This window comes from Pteronotus mesoamericanus, unplaced genomic scaffold (genome assembly GCF_021234165.1).
Source record: "Pteronotus mesoamericanus isolate MK-2021 breed Mesoamerican mustached bat unplaced genomic scaffold, CSHL_Meso_final contig_50, whole genome shotgun sequence".
Taxonomy (NCBI): Eukaryota; Metazoa; Chordata; class Mammalia; order Chiroptera; family Mormoopidae; genus Pteronotus; species Pteronotus mesoamericanus.
Genome location: NW_026555186.1, coordinates 16,258,864 through 16,277,870, shown reverse-complemented (window position 1 = coordinate 16,277,870; position 19,007 = coordinate 16,258,864). Strand labels below are relative to the sequence as shown.

At 55.2% G+C, this 19,007-nt stretch overlaps 1 protein-coding gene across 1 annotated transcript in view; it reads right to left on the bottom strand.

Annotated features, from left to right (window-relative positions):
• The window catches only part of SLC9A3 (solute carrier family 9 member A3), a 44,881-nt gene that overhangs the window by 4,715 nt on the left and 21,159 nt on the right, over positions 1-19,007 (bottom strand). Inside the window, exons 2-10 of the mRNA XM_054578362.1 lie at positions 11,176-11,478; positions 7,296-7,456; positions 5,308-5,386; positions 4,438-4,615; positions 3,482-3,702; positions 2,221-2,423; positions 1,617-1,706; positions 1,405-1,475; positions 367-496 (exon numbers count right to left, since the gene is read on the bottom strand). Coding sequence (XP_054434337.1) covers positions 367-496; positions 1,405-1,475; positions 1,617-1,706; positions 2,221-2,423; positions 3,482-3,702; positions 4,438-4,615; positions 5,308-5,386; positions 7,296-7,456; positions 11,176-11,478 — 1,436 coding nt within the window. The remainder of the gene's footprint in view (positions 1-366; positions 497-1,404; positions 1,476-1,616; positions 1,707-2,220; positions 2,424-3,481; positions 3,703-4,437; positions 4,616-5,307; positions 5,387-7,295; positions 7,457-11,175; positions 11,479-19,007) is intronic.

Here is a 19,007-nt window from a genome sequence, read left to right as displayed (position 1 = left end):
AGCATGTGTCTGTGTGCCTGTGTGTTGAGAGCCATTATGGCCACCAAAACCCCCTACCTGCACAGAGGTCAGATCCCCTGGCATCATAATGTCCTACAGAGTGGTGGGGGAGGGTTCTATGCCTCAGTTTCCCATAAGTGAGAGAGAACTGTGACATGACCTTTCCCTGAGATATTGGAGGACTCATGAGCTTCATGTAGACTTGCAGGTGGGCCATCAAGAATAGCACGGTGCTGCCTGCAACTGCCTCCCCACCGACCCCATGGCCTTAGGTGCAGGAAGAACCCAGTGGCTGCCCATGTCCCAGGTCTGGGTCCTGTGTCAGTCCCCACCTCCAGCACACAGAACATGTGGAGTGTCTTGTACCTCGGCCACGTAGCTGATGGCATCCTTCAAGTTGAGCTCATGGAAAACATTCAGAATTCGATCTCGTGACTTTTGGGCCGATCTCCTCATAAGGATTTTGCTGAGGAATCTCCTGTCAAAATTGGACCACCTGGGGGATGGAACCAGACAATGTGAGCACCCGGAGGGCTGTGGGTGAGGCCCAGGGAGGACAGGGCAGCCCATTCCCCGCCCATTACCCAGGCTCACCAAACGTGGTCTCCCGGAGCTGGGTGGACACAGAACACCCCGTTTCCTCTCACTGATTTTTATGTACTATTTATAACAGCCCAAAGGCAAGTTTTAAAATAAAAGAAATCATGCTTATTTTACAATTCTGTACTTTGTTCCTACTTTCTTATCTGATGACAATTGTTATAAGAATGTACATAAAATTGTGAGTTCTGTTTTCTCAATTAATTTGATATTGCAGAGAGTTTTCCAAGTGACTATGTAAGCCGCCAGAAAGGTGGACTGAGGACAGGGTGGCACCAGGTGAGGGCAGGGGCCCTGATCCTTGGCTACGGTGTCAGGCACGAGGTACCTGCATGAGGCACAGGTCGGGGGAGGAAACCTGCCCCATCCCCCTCAGCTCTCACACTTAGAGAGAATCAGGCTGCCCAGAAATAGTTTTTTAAACTCAACACAGAACAGTGACCAGTTGTTTTGGTCAGAAGAGGAAGTGGCCAGGCCTGACTTGAAGAGGAACTTTCAGAAGAGGCTCAGTGCCCTGGAGGAGGGGGACACCGGGGTAGGAGGGGCTCCAAGCAGAGGAAGGGGAGGAGGGTCCCGGGGGGAGGAAGGCGGGGGGACCTGAACATTTTGGCTTCTTTTGAGTTCAGTGTTCTTCATAGAGTCTTGTGGGGATCAGGGTTCAAGTGAAAGGCAGCGTTCTCTTTCCCCTGAAGGTCTATCAATCAGTCATTGAATAAAGGAGGAGGCAGGGAAGTGAACAACTGAGGCAAAAACACCTCCCAAGTTTCCCCTCTCATCCAGTCAGGGGCCACACCAGCCACTTACTTGTCTCTGAGATAATTGTGTCCTATTTGCCCTGATATGTCCTCAATGGCCGACAGGATGTGGTCAAAGGCCTTTACACAACACACAGGAGGGTCAGTGTCACTTGACACCCTTCCTGTGCTCCTCCCCATGTCCCCCCTTCTCCCACCGCTCCCCCTCCCCCGCCCTCTCCCCTGCCCCCATTCTCTTCCTCCCTTCCCCCACCCCCTTACCCGGCCATGCAGCTTCTCATTGAGTTTGGGCTCATGGTGCTCACTCCTCTTCACCTTCAGCCACTGCACCAGGGGCTTGATGGTCAGGCCCTGGGAGAGGGGGGCACACTGACCCTGGCAGCCGGGACAGGCCCCACGGCACCCCGCTCCAGCCTGCTGGGCCCCCCGTGTGTGATCCCACACCCACACGGGGTGAAGCGGTCTGCCCTTATCCAGGGACCCGGCTGGTTTGCGACCTTCCCTGCAGAGATGATCCCCCACAACAGCCCCTGCACCTCTTGGGGACCTGAAACCAGCTCCGCAGAAGAGCCTAAAGCAAGGCCAAGTGGGGTGATAAATTATGAACTGGGGCTCTGTTAACCAGTGACAGCTAAGGAAGGATATTTTTAAGCCAAATTGTGCTGCGTCCCCTGTGAGGCCACATGAAAACCTACAAAACAGCTCCTAGTTACTAAAATTATAAAATGCAATTAGGGCCTGGAGCCTGGAAAGGCTCTCTGGAGAGCACGGTGACGGTGCGGCCTGCGCCCTGTGGCCGGCGGGCTCGGGACGTGGAGGGCCGTCAGGACAGCGAGGTGTGGCTGGGCCCGTGCGGAGAGGTTACCTGGAAGATGACAGTGAAGTAGATGACGATGATGGTGGTGCTGACAAAGAGATTCTTCTCCTTGACCTTTTTCTCATCCAGAAGGACCACCAGGGCAAAAGCCACAGCCCCGCGCAGGCCGCCGTAGGACATGACCACCTGGTCGATGATCTCCAGCTGCACCATGCGGTACCGGTTCAGAATCCACGTCTGCAGGACAACACCTGCAGGGGCCAGGCCCGCGCTCAGCTTCCACAGAGGGCCATGCGCCCGCCATCACCCTCCCCGGCAGCTGCTGCACTCGAAAGGTAGCATTTAGGAATTCCCTTCCAGGACGGAAGGCAGTGACAGGCGACAGCAGCATCTAGCACAGGGGATGGTGACAATTCCACCCTGTGGCCCTGCTCACCCCCTGTCCCTTGTTCCACTATGGAACCGTGCCTTTGTCTGGGGACACTCTGAACTCCCCGAGTGTGAGGTGTCGGGCTGCTGGGCAGCTCTGACGGTCTCAGGTCAGGTCTCTGTGGGACTAAGGCTGTGCAGGCTGAGGCCTGGCCTCTTGATGCCTCAGGCAGCTCCGGGACCAAAGGCCACTGCTGAGGGCAGCAGGAAGCGAGTGACCCTGCCCCACGTGTCCTACGGAGCCCTTAGTCTCGGGGGCTGGGGGAAGAGTGGGTGTGATCACTGAGAGCCTCTTGCCCTCACAGGGCCCCCATCAAGGTCCCCAAGGCAGCACACACCATGGATGGTGACATGCGCTAGGTGAGGGCAGCGGGGTCTCCTGCCTCGCACGTGCCACGGTCCATTTCCTTAGTGACAGCACTGCCCCCACGTCACTCTGCCACATCCAGAATGAGTCAGTGGGAAACCAGACAGGCTCCCCTGGGTTCGGGAACCTTCCATCCTGACCTGAATCCTACCTGGGAATCACTGGGGTGAGGCCACAATAAGGCCTGAGCCTTCACTGAGGACTACTGACGGTCCACCTGGGGCTCCCCTTCACTGGGCGGGGGGCAAATGCCAAGTTGCTGGTTCCCCACAGACTCGCCATGGCCCGTCCCTATGTCCCCCCCTCGCTGTCTTCCTGCCATCTCCCCATCATCCTCTATCGCCTCCCATCCCCCATCACCCCAGCCCCATTATCGGCCCTTGTGCCCCACCCCCATTGTCCCCCACCATCTCCCATGGTTCTCTATTCCCCCTCATCACCCGCAGTTCCCCCATCCCCACCCTGTCCCCCACCTCCCCGGTCATCCCCCCTGCCCGCTGCCCATGCCCTCACCAATGGCTCGGTACACGGAGATGAAGACCAGCGTCAGGAGCACAAAGGCTGTATTCCACACCCAGAAGGAGGTGTTCACCGCTGACATGCCCAGAAACATGAAGATGATCGTCTCGGCCCCGCTCGCCAGCATCTTCATGGTGTAGCGCACGGTGGTGGCGGACTGCTCCGAGATGTTGGCCTTCACGTACTTCTGACAGCAGATGCCACAAAAGGTGATGCTGGGGGATGGGGGGTGGGTACGACATGCTGTGGGGCTGTGGGACCACACTCTGCTCCCACTGGATGCTGTGGGGTCATTCCCAAGGCCCAGCACCTTGCTGTCCCCTGGCAGTACCTCAGGGCCTCTGTATTCTGGACAAATGTCCATCTCAGTAGTCAGCCCTTCTCTCCATGAGCTCAGGGTCCCTACTGGGGATTCAGCAACCTGAGCTGGGAACACGCCTGGCTCCAGCACCCTAACATCACTGCCATCTGATTATGAACCTCTGGGACCTGAACGCTGAGCTGCGGGGCAGGCTGCCCGTGTCTGGCCCAGCCAGGCAGGCTGGCTCTAGGAGAAGGCGGGGCAGGTCCGGCAGGGAGGGCGGGGTGTGGGCCAGCAACGCAAAGCCCCTCCTCTCCGGCTCGGAGTGGGCCTGCAGTGAGGACAGTTGCATCAGAACTCCAACTCCCTATTTAAAAAGCTAAACAGATCAAATTCTTTGCCCCCACAGTGACGTCCCACCCAGCTTGGGAAGTGAGCCAGGCAGACAGTGGGCTGGAGAAGGGGCTGTGACACGCTGTGCCATCTGAAGGGCTGTGGGAGCAAAGGCTCCACTCCTGCCTCCCCCTCGCCTGGGCGGGTCCTGCTCCCCTGTTTAAACAGCCTTCGTGTTCCACCGCCCACCCTGCTCAGCAGGGCCGCCAGGGTGTGCTCTGGGCTCTGGGGCCTGCGTGAGTGCGGGAAGACTTACGCCAGGATGGCTGACAAGGACAGCATCTCGGAGGTGAGGTAGGACAGGTAAGAGATGACGAACACAAAGCCGGGCTCGATGATGCGCACGTGCTTGGTGAAGCGGGTCACGAGTGAGAGCAGGAAGGCGAACACCACCCCAACCAGCGTGCCTCCCAGGCTCACCACGAAGAAGGACACTGCAAGGGGCAAGGACGCAACGCTGGGCTTCCTGAATGGCCCTTTGTGGCCTCGACGTGGCCTGACCCATGTGGCGTGGGCCAGGCCAGTCAGGCTGGTCTTCCTTCCAGGCCATTCTTCATGGCAGTTGCCTGGTAACCCCCCTAACAGAGGCGCCAACAGCTCAGCAAATAAGAGGCCCATTCTCTGGCAGAGAGGCCTGGACTCCTCCAGCCTCACTGTGGAAAGCTGGGGAGGGGACAGACCTGTGGCTCACAGGAGGCCCAGCTCCCTGTCCCCATCACAGAGAGGGCATTGTAACAAGCGGCCCTCGGGCGTGGGTTTGCCACAAGGACCAAGCCCTGCACCCACAGGCGCAGCCAGGCTGCCTTTATCCCTGCCCAGAGAAACATCTGGGACCCCCAGGACACCAGGACCCACATCCTCCAACCTGATATCCTCGTGGGTCTAATGGGGCCATGACCCTCGGGCTTCCCAGGGTGGCTAGAACCCAGTGAAAGTGTGTTTGCGAAACACACTGGGGACAGAAAGGACTGTCAAACCGTGTAGTCCCAGGGGCAGACCTTGGGCCAAAGCTTGGCCCAGCCCAGCTCTGTAGTCCACAGACACACTGCCCAGAAGTGGCCTGCATTCTAGAGAAGGAGACACAGCCCTGGCATTCCCCTGACACATGGACCCACCAACCACACACCTATGCCTTTCAAGCAATCCATGCCAGTCACCTTGTCACCACCCAGCTTCACGAAAGAGTCAAACACGTTGTACAGGACCTGGGGGACAGAGAGGCAAACCAGACATGGGGTCAGCCCTCCATCAGCACTGACCCCCTCCCTGTCTCGGGCCCCAAGCCTTGCAGGACTTGAGGCTAAAGAGAGGAGCTTATAGCAGCCACCTATTTTGTAACCTGAAAACTGCTGGCAGGAAAATCATCACAGGTCAGTAATGGTCAATAGGAAGAAGGCCAGAGATGAGCCAGCAGGTGGGATCTGGGAGGCAGAGCATTCTGAAAGGAACTAGAACCTTCAGAAGCAAACCTGGCCCTTTCCTACTCTGGGCAAAACGGGGGTGGCCACAAAGCTAACCCACTGCGTGCAATTCTCAATTTCATTTTCCAAGGCAAACTCAGTTTCATCTTTAGTGACTTTGCTGTTATGTTGCCCCCTGATGTGGGATCACACCTCCTGGCATCTCTGAATGTTGATGTTTAAACCTTATCCCACCAAGACGTTGAGATGAAACACCCAGAAACCTTATCCTAGGCCTCAGTTGTAGAGACAGCTGTGTTTTCTGAGCCTGAGCTCTCCTCCTACACAATGCGCCAGGCTCCACCCCAAGGAAGCTGAGGTGCTGTCCCGGGTGGGCTGTAGGCCCCTCGGGAAGACACTTACCTCTATGCCCCCAAGCCTGTGCTCCTCAGGACCCCCAAGGGGTGGGTGTGCAAAGCTGTATTTACAAAAGGAGGCACACAAGTGCTGTGAACATGGATGGAGTACACATGTGAAGGTTATGGGGAACCAGACCACCGCTTGCGCAGCTTCTTTGTGAAAACCCAGGTGGGAGGGAAGACGGGGCCTCATGCAGGAGATGAGTGGAGAACACCCTGGCTCCGCAGGAGTTCACGCCTCTACAGAGACATAAAAGCCGCAGGACCGAGGAGCCCCCGCCTTGAAGGGGCAAGCACTGCATTTCTGATTAAGTCTCCAATTACTTCTAATTCCCTGGAGACTATCTCATCCGCCACATAAAGAAGCTGGTGCAATTTTCCTTTAGGTTCTTCAATCTTCTGAACCCTGAAGGGACGTCAGGGCAAGAATTTCTTAGAGAAGCCATGGGCATGTTTAGAGCAAAGAGGGAACGCCAGGTCCCACTGCATCTGCCGAGCCTGCGGGCCGAGGTGGGGGGCAGTGGGGCATGCAGCCAGGCCTAGAGCCATCCTGGAGGCACATTTGTTTCCAGCAAGCTTGTGGCCCAGTCTGGGACTGGGCTTTGAAAACGTCATCATGGCCACAGTGCTGAGACAGTTCCTCACGTTTTCGTGAATCTTCTCTTCACTTGGCCTCTAGCCCTGCCCACCCAGGGCCCCTGCCAAGCTCCCTGGTGCCACCTCCATGAGGAGGGAAAACCACCTTCCTGGGCTCATGGTCAGCGCTAGCTGATCCCCCTCCCTAATTCCAGTGAGATTGTATTTGTTTACTTATTAATGTTTTTTGGAAAGTCAGGAAGGAGGGCACCAACTGCAGACCCAAAGTTAAAGACCCCCTGCTCTGGGAGCAGAGAGCATGGAATTTCAACAGTGAAATCGTCACCTGTGAAGGAATGAAGTGTGGGTGGGGGGCAGGGGATGCTTAGAACTGTGAAAGAATGAATGAAGAAGTATAATTACAACTGCCAGGCATTCCCCATTAGGAGGAAGTGGAGGAAAAGGCCCCCCACGGGAGGAGCTGGCCTGGGGAACGCTGTTTAACCACGAAGGCTTCAGGGTGTTGGGGCCAGCAGGCAGCTCGGGCTCTGCGGGTGACCTCGGCAAGGCTCTCCCTGTGCTGAACGCACTGAGGGACTGGCGATGCCTAGGGATTGGGGGTGGGGGCCTGTGTTTTCCAGCACAGTAAACATGGTTCCCCCCACCAACAGCTTTGAATGCTCTGTGGCAAGTTCAGGACCCACCCCCCGTTCTCTCACCACAGTGACGGCATCGTTCAGCAGGGACTCCCCAAAGACAATGATGAACAGGACCTCGTTGACATGAACCTCCTCAAACACCGCCAGGACAGCCACCGGGTCCACGGCAGCGATTAGGCTGCCAAACAGGAGGAAATCCAACAGCCCGATATTCAGGTGTCCTGGGAGACAAGCAGGGTGTCAGGGAGAGCCTTAGAGGGCTGAGCAGGTGAGGGTCCCTGCAATGTCCCCGGTCACCAGACCCCAGGAGAGAAGAGGGGTTATGGGAGCAAAGGCAAGAGCATATCACTGGCCTTTCTAGGGCTGCCTCAGGCTGCTGACCTGGCAACTGCTGGGCTGCGAACCCCCGGGGTTGAGGACTCTGACTCTTGGGGTTCAGGCTGGCTGGTGTGGGAACCCAAGTCAGTCTACCGGCCTTCCTCGGGGGCCTCTGTAGTCTTTCAAGAGAGGCAGGGCACCCCAGCCGATCCACAGGAGACTGACCGCCCCTGGTTCTCTTCTTCGTCTCCCCTTAGGCCTGCATGAGCCCTGTTGGCTGGCTCACCAGGGAGCCCACTGCGGGCAGATAAGGGTATCAGGGGGTGCCCGGCCATGAGACATGCAGTCAGACCCCGGCCCTGGGGGGTTTGCAGCCTAGGTCGGCGTGAGTACGGATGCAGGGTCATAGGTGCTGGGAAGGTGTTGGGGGACTTGATTGGGTAAGAGAAGGCCTCCCAGAGAAATGATGCCTCAGCCATGGTTGGAACAGCCAGGACTTGCCTGAGGGGAGGTGACGGGGTGGCAGCAGGCCTCATCGGACCGTGGGTGCCATGGCTGCCCTTGGGAAACCCCAAAGACCCTAACATGGGTGGCTACAAGGGAATGGGGGAGAGAGGAGAGGAGGGAGGTGGATGATACATTTGGGGGTGCTGGGGGGGGGGAAGCGGTGGCTGGGGGGAAGAAGGGGGCTCTGGAAAGAACAGTCCACGTGGAGCCCAGTCCCCTGCTTCATTCTGCTGCACAGTTCCTGCCCAAGGGTTCCTGGATGCCTTCGGGTGGGGAGGTGGTGCTAAAATGCACTTTCACCCTCTGCAGTCCTCCCAGAGTTATCTCAGGTCCCAGGTCACCAGCAGGCCACGTGCAGACCCCATTTTCCAGCGATGAACCCACAGCCTCAGGGAGGGGCATGTGGCTGCCTGTCCGGCTCAGTCCAGGTGTCAGGCCTGCTCTCAGCTGGGCTTGGTTGGAGGACGACCTTGACTGTGGGCCTCCCTGCTGCTTTGTTGGCATTGAGTCCCCGCCCCAGTCCGAGTGGACCCCAGGGGCCCAGGAGCCAGTCAGGCCTTGAGAGCAGGAAGAGACCCACCTACAGGGCAGGGAAGATGGGGGAGGGCGGGGAAGCCTGAGGACACTTGGGTTGGGTGCTGCGCTAAGTTGTGGGACGGGGCGTCTGCAGGAGCCCAGCCCTTCCTCAGGGCCCAACCGTGCCCCCAGGGCCCCCAGAGACGGCAGTCTCTGCAGAGGGGTTTGTCCCCAGAGGAAGTTTTCTGGGAGCCCCTAAAGCCCCACAGCCTGGCATCCCTGTCAGTGTCCTGAGGAAGTGACAGGTGTTAAAAGAACCAGCTTCCAGTGAGTTTAAAATGCCCCATTTGGAATGGGGATCACAGGTTTTGCTTTTCCACCCCAGACACCGTCGGTTGGCAGATGTGAGAACACCTGGGTTCGAACAACAGGGGTTCCCAGACACATTCTCTGTCCAGGCCCATCAATCCTTAAAAGCTTCCCGGAACATCAGTCTCGAGTTGTAGAGGGCCCTGACCTACTCAGTAGTACATTCTAGGAGCCAGCCCTTCCAAGCAGGATGCAACCTGGGGCTAGGAGCAGCCTGACCTCCTCCCTGGTGGGAGAATCTACCACCCACGGACCCGGCTAGGACAGCTCTGTGGACTAGACTGTAGAGGGAGGAGATGTAGAGGGGGAGATGGCCACCAGACTGTACATTCTAGCTCCTCCCTCTACCTCGGATAAGACCGGTGGCTTCACCCACCTACAGGGGCCTCTCCAACTGCCTGGAGCTTCTGCAGGTCCTGCCCCTCAGCTGGTTCACGTGGACAGCGACCCAGGATGCCCAGGCTGCCCTTTCTCAGAGGGGTGCACTGGGCCTTAAGCCGCCGATCTGCACAGATGGATTCCTGCCCTCCTAGCTCCACTGGCTCCCAGCTCTCGTTTACCCGGGAACAGAACAGACATGTTGGCCCTGGACACTGCTCTGCTCCATGACCTGGGCTGACACCAGCCCAACCAGCTGTGTCTTGGGGTGCCAGTCACAGGTGTCCCTGCTCTAAACCCTGAAACTTTTCTCTGGGACCAGCAGCCAGAGATGGCCATGTCATCTTAGGTATGTCCTGACTACCTGAAGGCATTGCCAATAAATGTAAACTAATCACACTGCGTGATCCTGCAGCTTCTAGGTGAGTGTAACACCATGTCACCTTTGATTGGTCTCTCTGGGCTGGGACTGGTGGGTGGTGCTAACAGCAAGGGGCTCAAGGGAAGATGTACGCTTCCTGTGGGGTAAGGACAAAGTCCGAAGGTGATAAATATGCTGGGCGAGGTGACCGTTCTCATCAGGGGAACGTTTCTCAATGCATCTCCTCTCTCACTAGGATTTAAAGGTGTTGAGCCACACGGGAGGTGGGTACTAGGATCTTCCTTCAGTCAGATGGCATATCGCTAACCTGGGCTCATCCCCATGAGTCCGGTTCCGATAGAGGAAGTGTGCGAGGTGGGGCTGCATGCTCAGACCGGTGTCGCGGGTGCCGACACCCACCCTCTCACTGTCCTGATTACCCCAGTGCCAACAGCAAACCTGCAGACTCATGATGCAACAGGGGCAGCCATCGTAACCCCGGACAGGCCAGCATTTAGGGCTGTACCATGCCGGCACATCTGTGCCAAGCCTCAGGTGAACCCCTGGCCTCACCTGCTCCAGTTTCCCAGGTGGATAATGATGAGCCCGCAGGTGGGTGGGGTGACCTTGCATGTCCGCCAGGGCTGAGTTAAGTAACCAAACTGCAGAAAACATGGCAGGGGAGTAGCTTTGGCTGCATGTGAAAAGGTGTGGCCTTTTCTCCACGGTTTGGGTAGAAAGGACACCCAAACATTCTGCTTCGGTGAGTGTTTACCTGGGCCCGTGGCTCAGACGCAGGCCTCTGCCAAAGAGGCCTCCTCCTCTTTGTCCCTGGGGGCTTGGTGACAGGGGATTGGGCCTGGATTCCATCTCTCTGCCAAATGGGAGGGATGGCAGCTGGGCTGTTCCTACCTGCCCAGCCCACGGGCCTACCTGGTCCAACCGGACTTTATTCCCAAGCAGAACACATGCCTTGGTCTGGGGATGCCAGGCTGTACATGGACCAGCCATTTATGAATTGAACCTTATTTAAACAAACCAAGAGGGTTCAGTGGACCTTTCCACTGACTGGTGACCTTTCTCACTGACTGAAAACACCACTTTTAAGGTCTGTGTTCTGCACCTGAGCTAGCTTGCTTGCTTGCTTGCTTTCTTTTGTTTCACTTATTTATTTGTACAGAAAGGGGAAAGCATGGATAAAGAGAAAGAGAGAAACGTCCATGTCTGGTTGCCTCTCGTGCACCCCCAACTGGGGACCTGGCCTGCAACCCAAACACATGCCCTGACTGGGAATCGAACTGGCGACCCTTTTGTTCATAGACCGGCCCTTAATCCACTGAGCCACACCAGCCAGGGCACACTGAGCTTTGTTAAATAGGGCTGCTTAGAGACAGCCCAGCAGAGTCCACCCTATGGTGCCCACCCTGCAAAGCCCACCCGGATGGCACCCAATCTGCAGAGTCTGCCTGGTGAACGGGGGTACCTGCTCACCCATCAGGCCGCTCAGGAAGACGCCATAGAGAGAAAGGCCAATGGTGGCCGCGTTCCACAAGGTACCGATGACAGCATACAGCAGGATGGTGCCCAGGTTGCCGAAGAAGAGCCGGTTGGGCATGAAGTAGCCGGCGTCCAGCACGATGGGCGGCAGCAGGTAGAAGAAGAAGACAGTGGGCGTGAGTGTGAAGGATGCAGTGCAGCTGGCCGCCAGGACAACGCCGCCTAGCATCAGGCCCAGTACGATGAGCAGTGCACTCTCAGGGACCACGCTGGTGACCTTGTGGGACAGGTGGAAACCTGTGGGAGAGGAGAGCGTCAAGGGGGCCAGGACCCCTCGGGGGAAGGAAAGGTTGGGGGAAGTGGGATCCAATAGGGAAGGGGAGGGAGAGTGGAGTGTTTGGAGGCGGGGGCCCCATGGGAGGGCCATCCTGATATCACAGGACAGACATGGGCTTGAGAAGCAAGGCCCCACATCCAGCCTGTGGATGCTTCCCTCTGTCCCACTCATGTGGCAGTCCACTGTCAGCTGCCCTCTGGGACCTGGCCAGAGTACACCCTCTCCAGGTCCCCGTCTCCTGCCCAGAGAATGGCCCCTTCCCAGGAACAGAGCCTTTGAACATCAGGGTCTCCAGGACTCCCTAAAGAAACTAGCTCTACTGTCCACATTCTAATTTCCAGGGGACCGTGGCCCCTACAGGTCTTCCCTCCCACGGTCAGCCCCTCGGCCCCCTCGACCCCCTGGGTTGTCAACCCTGCCAGGACCTCAGGGGGCGGAGGCCCCCTCTGTGCAGGCCTATTGGAGCCCATTGCTCCTTTGTTCTATTGTAAGACTCAGGAAAAAAAGTGATATTTCCTATGTTAAGCTTGCTTTCAAAATAGTTGAAATGCTGACAGAAGCAATGGACTCCTTCTGCTTAAGCAATATTTGGCATAATTATCTTTTTATCCACTGAAGTCCTGCTTATTGAGAGGCCTTCTTTGAAATTCTGAGTTGAGTCCACAGCCATACCACCCTGGACACGCCCGATCTCATCTGAAATTCTCAGTTGAGCTGTCTCCTGCCTGCCTGAACCCCCATTCCCAGTGGGCAGGAGAGGGGTGCAGAGCACAGGGCGCTGTCCTGCCAGGGTCCTGCCCTGTGCAGATCCTGTCCCATCTCAGGAAGAATTCTTGGGTGAGGCCGGAGGCGGCAGCCAGCTCAGAGGCTGGGTCCTGCAGGTTCTGACGCAGCCCCACTTGTCACGTTGCCTCACCCCTCCCTGGCCTGCTTCCTCACTTGTAATTACGGGTCATTGTGGGGGCTCCCCGAGGACAGCCCTCTCCAATCTGGCCGAGAAATCAAATGACATATCCAGTACAGGACCTTCCAGGTACCACGGCCTTTGGCCTGTGACCTATGACCTACAAGGCCCCCCTGCGTGCTTGGTAAGAATGAGGTTTCAGCTGTGAGAGGCAGAATGGGTTAGACCCCTGCTGGGGGTCCCGGTCCCATGCTCAGAGGCCTACAGGCCCTCCGGAGCCTCCAGCCCAGCTGCACATCTCGCATCCTGAGCGGGTCTTGCTTTCCCCTCCAATATGATATACACACACATCAGGCGGAGGTAGCATCTCTTTGCCCCACCCCAAGGGAACCTCCCAGGAAGCCCACAGAAGGAGTTCCCACCCTCATGAATAAACTCGAAGGTCCAGGAGACTAGTGCCTGGGTGTTGCCACATGCCTGAGGACAGATGACAAGCGGCCGCCTGGAATGAGGGATGTTGTTTCTGAACACGGAGGGCCTGTGTCCTTGAGATCCTCAGGTCCTGCCTGGCTGCTCAGCAGGAAAACATCCTGGCCCCATAAGAGTTTACAGGCTCACACCCCCTGGAAATTGTTCTCCCCAAGCTTGGGAGAGGCCATCATTTGGGTGAGAAAGGGCAGGAGTCCAGCATGGCCTACCCCAGACCCAGCTCTGCTCCCAAATGACAGCGTCAGAGAGCCCCTGTCCTGGGTAGCAGCTGGTCTCCCAGATCCGCACAGAGAGCTGGCCTCTGGCCAAGGACACACAGATACCATCTCCTTCTGCCACAGCATGCTCCGAATGCCCTGGCTCTGGGACGCTGGGGGCTGCCTTTGCTTTGGGAAGAGACCTGGCAGGCTGTTGCCTTCCTGTGGCTTGTGGTCCTGACATCCAAGTGCACAGGGCAGCACAAGATCCTCCTGCAGGTTCCATGGCCCCACTCCAGACAGCAGGCTCCGAAGGTCCTGGGCTGTCCAGCAATCTGCATTCTAACGGGTCTAAAGGCCCCTCCCTGGTGGACTCTGGAAAGGACTGGGGAACATGTCCCTCCATCTGGACCCTCCCTAACTGTTTATTGATGTCCAGAGAGAACTGAGCTGATGGTCTTCTCTTCTTTCTTAATGGCTTTGGTGTCCAGGAGCTGGGTTTAGAAGGCCAGTGGTCCCTGGCCTTGCTTCTCTGTCCTTGCATGGGCCATTGGTGAGGAAATGCCTTTCTCTGAGGTTGGGGGTGCCATCCTCTCCTGCCCCCATGAATTCACAGGAGCTCCAAGCCAGCTGTGTTGGGGGCCACCCATCTGGAGGCTCTAGCTCCATTCACCATCCATTCATACAAATCAGTTTTCTATAAAAATGCATGTTTCCTGTCCTTCATGTCTTGGCCAGGCTCCAGCAGAGACTGTATGTATGGCAACCTCCTTACTTGTTCCTTTTGCCTTTTACTGAGTAAAGTAACCTTGGTTGTAGGCCCTTGCTTTTCATCACCTTGAATATTTCATGCCAATCCCTTCTGGCCTGAAATGTTTCTTTTGAAAAATCAGATGATAGTCTAATGGGAGCCTCCTAATAGGTAACTAACTGCTTTTCTCTTGTAGTTTGTAAGATTCTCTCTTTGTCTTTTGCCTTTGCCATTTTAATTATGATGTTTCTTGGTGTGGGCTTCTTTGGGTCCATTTTGTTTGGGACTCTGCACTTCCTGGACTTGTGTGCTTTTTTTCCTTCACCAGGTTAGAGAAGTTTTTGGTCATCATTTCTTCAAATAGCTCTCAATCCCTTGCTCATTCTCTTCTCCTTCTCCTTTTGCCACTCTGCTTGGGTGTTTTTTTTCCTACTTTGTTTTCCAAATCACCATTTTGATCCTATGCTTCATCTAATCTACTGTTTATTTCTTCCAGTGCATTATTTATTTCAGATATTTCATTCTTTATTTCTGACTGGTCCTTTTTCAGGGTTCCTATGTCTTTTCTCATGCTGTTGAGCATCCTTATAACCTTCACTCTAAACTCTATCTGATAAGTTGCTGGCCCCCATTTCATCTAGTTCTTCTGGAGAATTGTCTTGTTCTTTCATTTGGGGCCTGTTTCTTTTTCTTCCCACTTTGGCTGCTTCTTCGTGTTTCTATGTATTAGGTAGATCTGCAACAAACTCAGTCTCGATGTGTTTTATGTGCTTTCTTTCGTAAGTCCTTGGTTCTAAGGCTTCTCTCCAGCTAGTGTTCAGTAGGTTACTCAGGATGATTTTTCTATAATTTAGTTATAATTTCAGTTTGGTCCTGGGAGCAGGTTGGTGTAGCTTTCACCTACTCTGCTGCCATCTTGGATCACCTCCCTCTTGCTTTTTACGGGCCACGTGATGGGCACCTGTCCAGCAAAGCTCCAGAGCATCCAGGAGGTGCCTACTGGTCTTCAGGCCTCTTGGAATACTGGATCCAGTGACCAAAATACAGCACCACAGGTCACAGGGCCTACAGCCAAACTTAGGGGGCACTAAGTGACCTCTGAACTCTAGTAGGCTGCTTGCTGAGGCAGCAGCGAGGGATCCCCAGAGCTGGCTCAGGTTGTATGTATGGTCAGGACTTAATGTTTAGTCACAATCTCTTCCAAAATCAGAGATTCACCAGAGATCATGAGCTTTATGAGTTTACCTTTGACAACTGCAGGGTCAACGGGGTGGGAAGGTGCCGAGGGACCAGCCTTATCCTTAAACACAACAACAACAACAAACTTTGCACTTTAAGAACTGGAAGTCCCGGTTGACACCATCAGCTAATCCTTTGCTGCATTCCTGTATGGCAGCTGGTTACTACAAAATCTTATTAATTTGGGAAATGAGCAGGTGAGAGGCCAACTTCAGACCAGATGTTCTTGCTCAGAAGTAAGCCCTGAAAATCCACCGGAAAAAAATTAATCTGCACTTTTTACTCACTGAGAAACATATATCCACACACAGACACTTGTTTCTGCCGTGAGCGATGGGCACACTCTGTGAGGGCAGAATCCTGGGAGCGGGAGCATTTTTAAGTTGAGGGCTCACCTGTGTCCTTCTGTGCGGAAGTGCTTGCCACATCTGCCCATGAGGGGAGGTGGGCAGCCCTGTCCTCATCCCAGGCAAATCAGAAATGGCAGATTAAGTCTAACTTCTCTTCACATTTGGGAGACATTTTTTCCTGTTCTGCGACCTGTTTCTTCACAGCATTTGTCTGCAACTTCACATGTTTTCAAGCCTCTTATCAACACATTGCTCCTCTCGTACTGGTCCAGGGATATTTTCACTGTCAAAGGTATGGCCATTTATCTTTTTACTTTGTGTTGTTTTGTTTTATGCAGACATCTTCTCTTTGGGTAAATCTATTCTTTTGTTATATGGCTTCTGAATTTTGTATTATGCTTTAAAAAGCCATTCCTACTCCTCTGATTTTGATTAAGCTTTCAACATTCAATTGAACTTTACTTGAATTTAACAAAGAAAATATTTTAAAATAGTTGTGAAATTGAAGGATCTGCCTAACCCCAGAGAGAGGCTTCCCTTGAGTCTGAGTGTCCATGGACAACCCACTGCCCCTGTGGCTGGGGCTCCCACACCTCCCACGTACCCAGGGGCTGTGACACAGTGTTCTCTCCATGGTGACATGGACTCACAGCTCGCCACTGCACTTCAACCACGCTTCTCTCTTCCTGTGTCCTAGACTGCCTGATTTTCACCTTCTCACGTCTGCAGACGTTTGCCTGATGCCTGTGTTGCAAGGTCATGTCCTGGGGTTGCACAGCTGCCCAGAACTTCCCATAGATGCTGCCCATCACCTTTGGGCTCTGAGTGGTGTGAGGAGACAAGGCAGACCAGCTGCTTTTATTTACTTATTTCATCTGTGCAAGTCACCTGTTGGCTTGTTTTTTTCTGTCTGGATGCAGGAAAAAAATTTTTTCGTCCTTGAGAACATCCTTGTAGCAAGGACGCCTCTCAACGCTGATTTTGTTTCTTTCCTCTAATATTGGGAACGTCTTTTCTGCGGCAGCCCTGTCCTCTCCTCACTTCAGTGCTTGGCCTCTGGTTACTGGTTTATCTTTCAGACTTGGGGGCAAGGGGAGGGCGGAAGTCTGAGATTGCCTGGGTTCTCCACTTCGCCCAGAACTCCGGGTCTCTGGTTGATGGGATTTCTTCTCGAGCGTGTCTTGCCAGTCTGGGACAGGCCAGGCCCGCTCTCCTCATCTCCCATGACCACCTCGGATGGCAGGCTGCATTGTAATGAGCTAATTATACTGAAAACTCAATAGGTTTAAAGTGGCAATTTGCTAGTGGTTTAGCAATTAAGCGCATAATGGGCATTTTAGGAGTCAGGTAAGTTCTGGCTCAGAGTGCCCTGCGGCATCGCTCCTGCTGCTGAGGGTGAGGCTCTCCAGCCAGAACCGGGGCTGGCCACCGTGGCATGGTCCTTGAACACAGGCAGGACCCAGGTCTTGGTCTGGACCCCAGTCAAGGCAGACCACACACTTCCTGCCACAGCCTGCACGTTACCGGGAGCGGGTACTAACGCTCACGTCTCAGGGTTACTGTGAAAATTTACCAAGGTAATGGAGTGGAGGTGACTGCAAGTGCCACACACATGGGGACTTTCTTTCCATCCTGCACCCTCTGTCCACAGCCTGCAGCCCTGTGTGAACAAAGGTGGGGAGAACACCCACCCAGTACTTGTGTAGCAGCCTCCGATCTAATAGCTGGGGCATCGCCACCGCCTCGGGCCACTTGGTCTTCTGGGGATGCATGCGAGGAGGGTGCCAGGGCGGCGGGAGCAGGAGTGAGGGGCCCCAGTCCCTCGCCCGGCTCCTCACCACCGTCCTCATCGCACGAAGACACGGCGCCTCAGTCCAATGCTGTAGGGACCACGTGCTCAGGTGGGCTTGGCCACCTGGACACCAACGGCAGTGGGAAGATCCTGAGTTTCCTCCCAGCCTATGTTCTCTTTACTTCCAAAGAAACAAGGGACCACCAGGCATGTGTGAGCAGTAACCCGGTCACCTCCTCTGGACCCATAGCTCTGGGGTCCACATTTGGCCAGTCCAAGACCTGAGCCACAAACACAGAGAAAGGTCCAGTATCCTATGGCCACATGCTACCAGAGTGGCCTTGATTGGGAAGCAAGCACATGGTGTAACCTTGTGCATCAGAATTCTGCATTTGCTGGGGAGAAGCCAGGCCCTTTCGGTTGGAAGGGCAGCGGGGCTGTGCTTCGTGCGCCTCGCGGCGTGTAAGGCGCAGAGCGCCATCCAGCCGTGCGTCAGCCCGGCATGCCGACACTGGCAGCTGCGGCCAGAGCCAGAACCAAGACAGGGCTCTGCAGAGAGACACCGGCTCCCCGCACACCTCAAGCACCTCCTTGGTGGCAAGCCATCCGTATCAACTCCAACTCAGCAAACGCTGACACACGCTCCCAGGGCGGACAGCACTGAGTAATAATGACAGCGGGAGGCGGCACGGGAGTCTGTACAGGATAAAGTCAAAATATCAAGGACGTGAGACCACCCAAAAGCAGATGAGGCCTGCCAGGTCTGGAGCTCCCCTGCTGTTCACTGTTCTCCCAACAATGAACTTTAACAAAGTGACTTCTCAGCCCACAGGTAACCGATTGCTGAGGCCAGAGAAATACAGCTCATTAAGCGCAAACGGCATGGCCGCAAGGTGGTAACAACAGGGGACTCACACTTTTAGTTCTAAGTACAATCTCTGACCAATGTTAAAGGTCAGAAGGAGATGGCCAACCAGCCATTTCTGGGGCAGGCCCCGAGCAAAGCTGGCACCGAGCGGCCCGGGAAGGCCGTTGCTGATGTGTGTTGCTCCCCTCGATACACAGCAGGGCCCTCGACCTCGGGTCAAGCCCTGTGTTGTTGCCGCCTCCAAGGATCTCTCCACAAGATTCAGCTGAGTCCACGCAAATGCAGCAGCACAGTAAATCCTTTGGTTTTACTTTAACATGTGCAGGCCTGGTAAATTAACCCTGCAGACAAAATAACCAGAGCAAATAGTAACATCTTTCCAGAGGAGGGATGGGAAGCACTTGGAACCCACGTCGCTTGCTGGGAGGAGCAGATCAGGGTTGGACCTGAAATGTCACACACTCGGGTACACAGAGACACACGTGCACACACAAGTAACACAAAAACACACACAGACACATGCAGGTACACAGACACAGACATACATACACAGACAGATGCACACATACATAGGTACACAGACACACACGAGCATGGGTGCCCGGCACTAACTCTCCAGCGTTCTCTGCAGACAAGGCACGGGGTCCCCTCAGCACTCCTCCAGTACAGGCACTGGCGCTCTGTACCCGCTGCCACCAGCCCACTCCTCTCTGACCTCCACGCACCGGCTGTGCTCACTAGGCACCCTGTGAGGAATGACGGTGAACATGTCAGCCGAGTCCAGGGCAGGAGGCAGTAATACTTACAGTGTCCGCAAATATTATCTAACTGACCCCACACCTCCTGCCTGAGAGGATGTCCCAGGGGAGGGCTCTGAGGTCACGGTCAGACACAGCAGA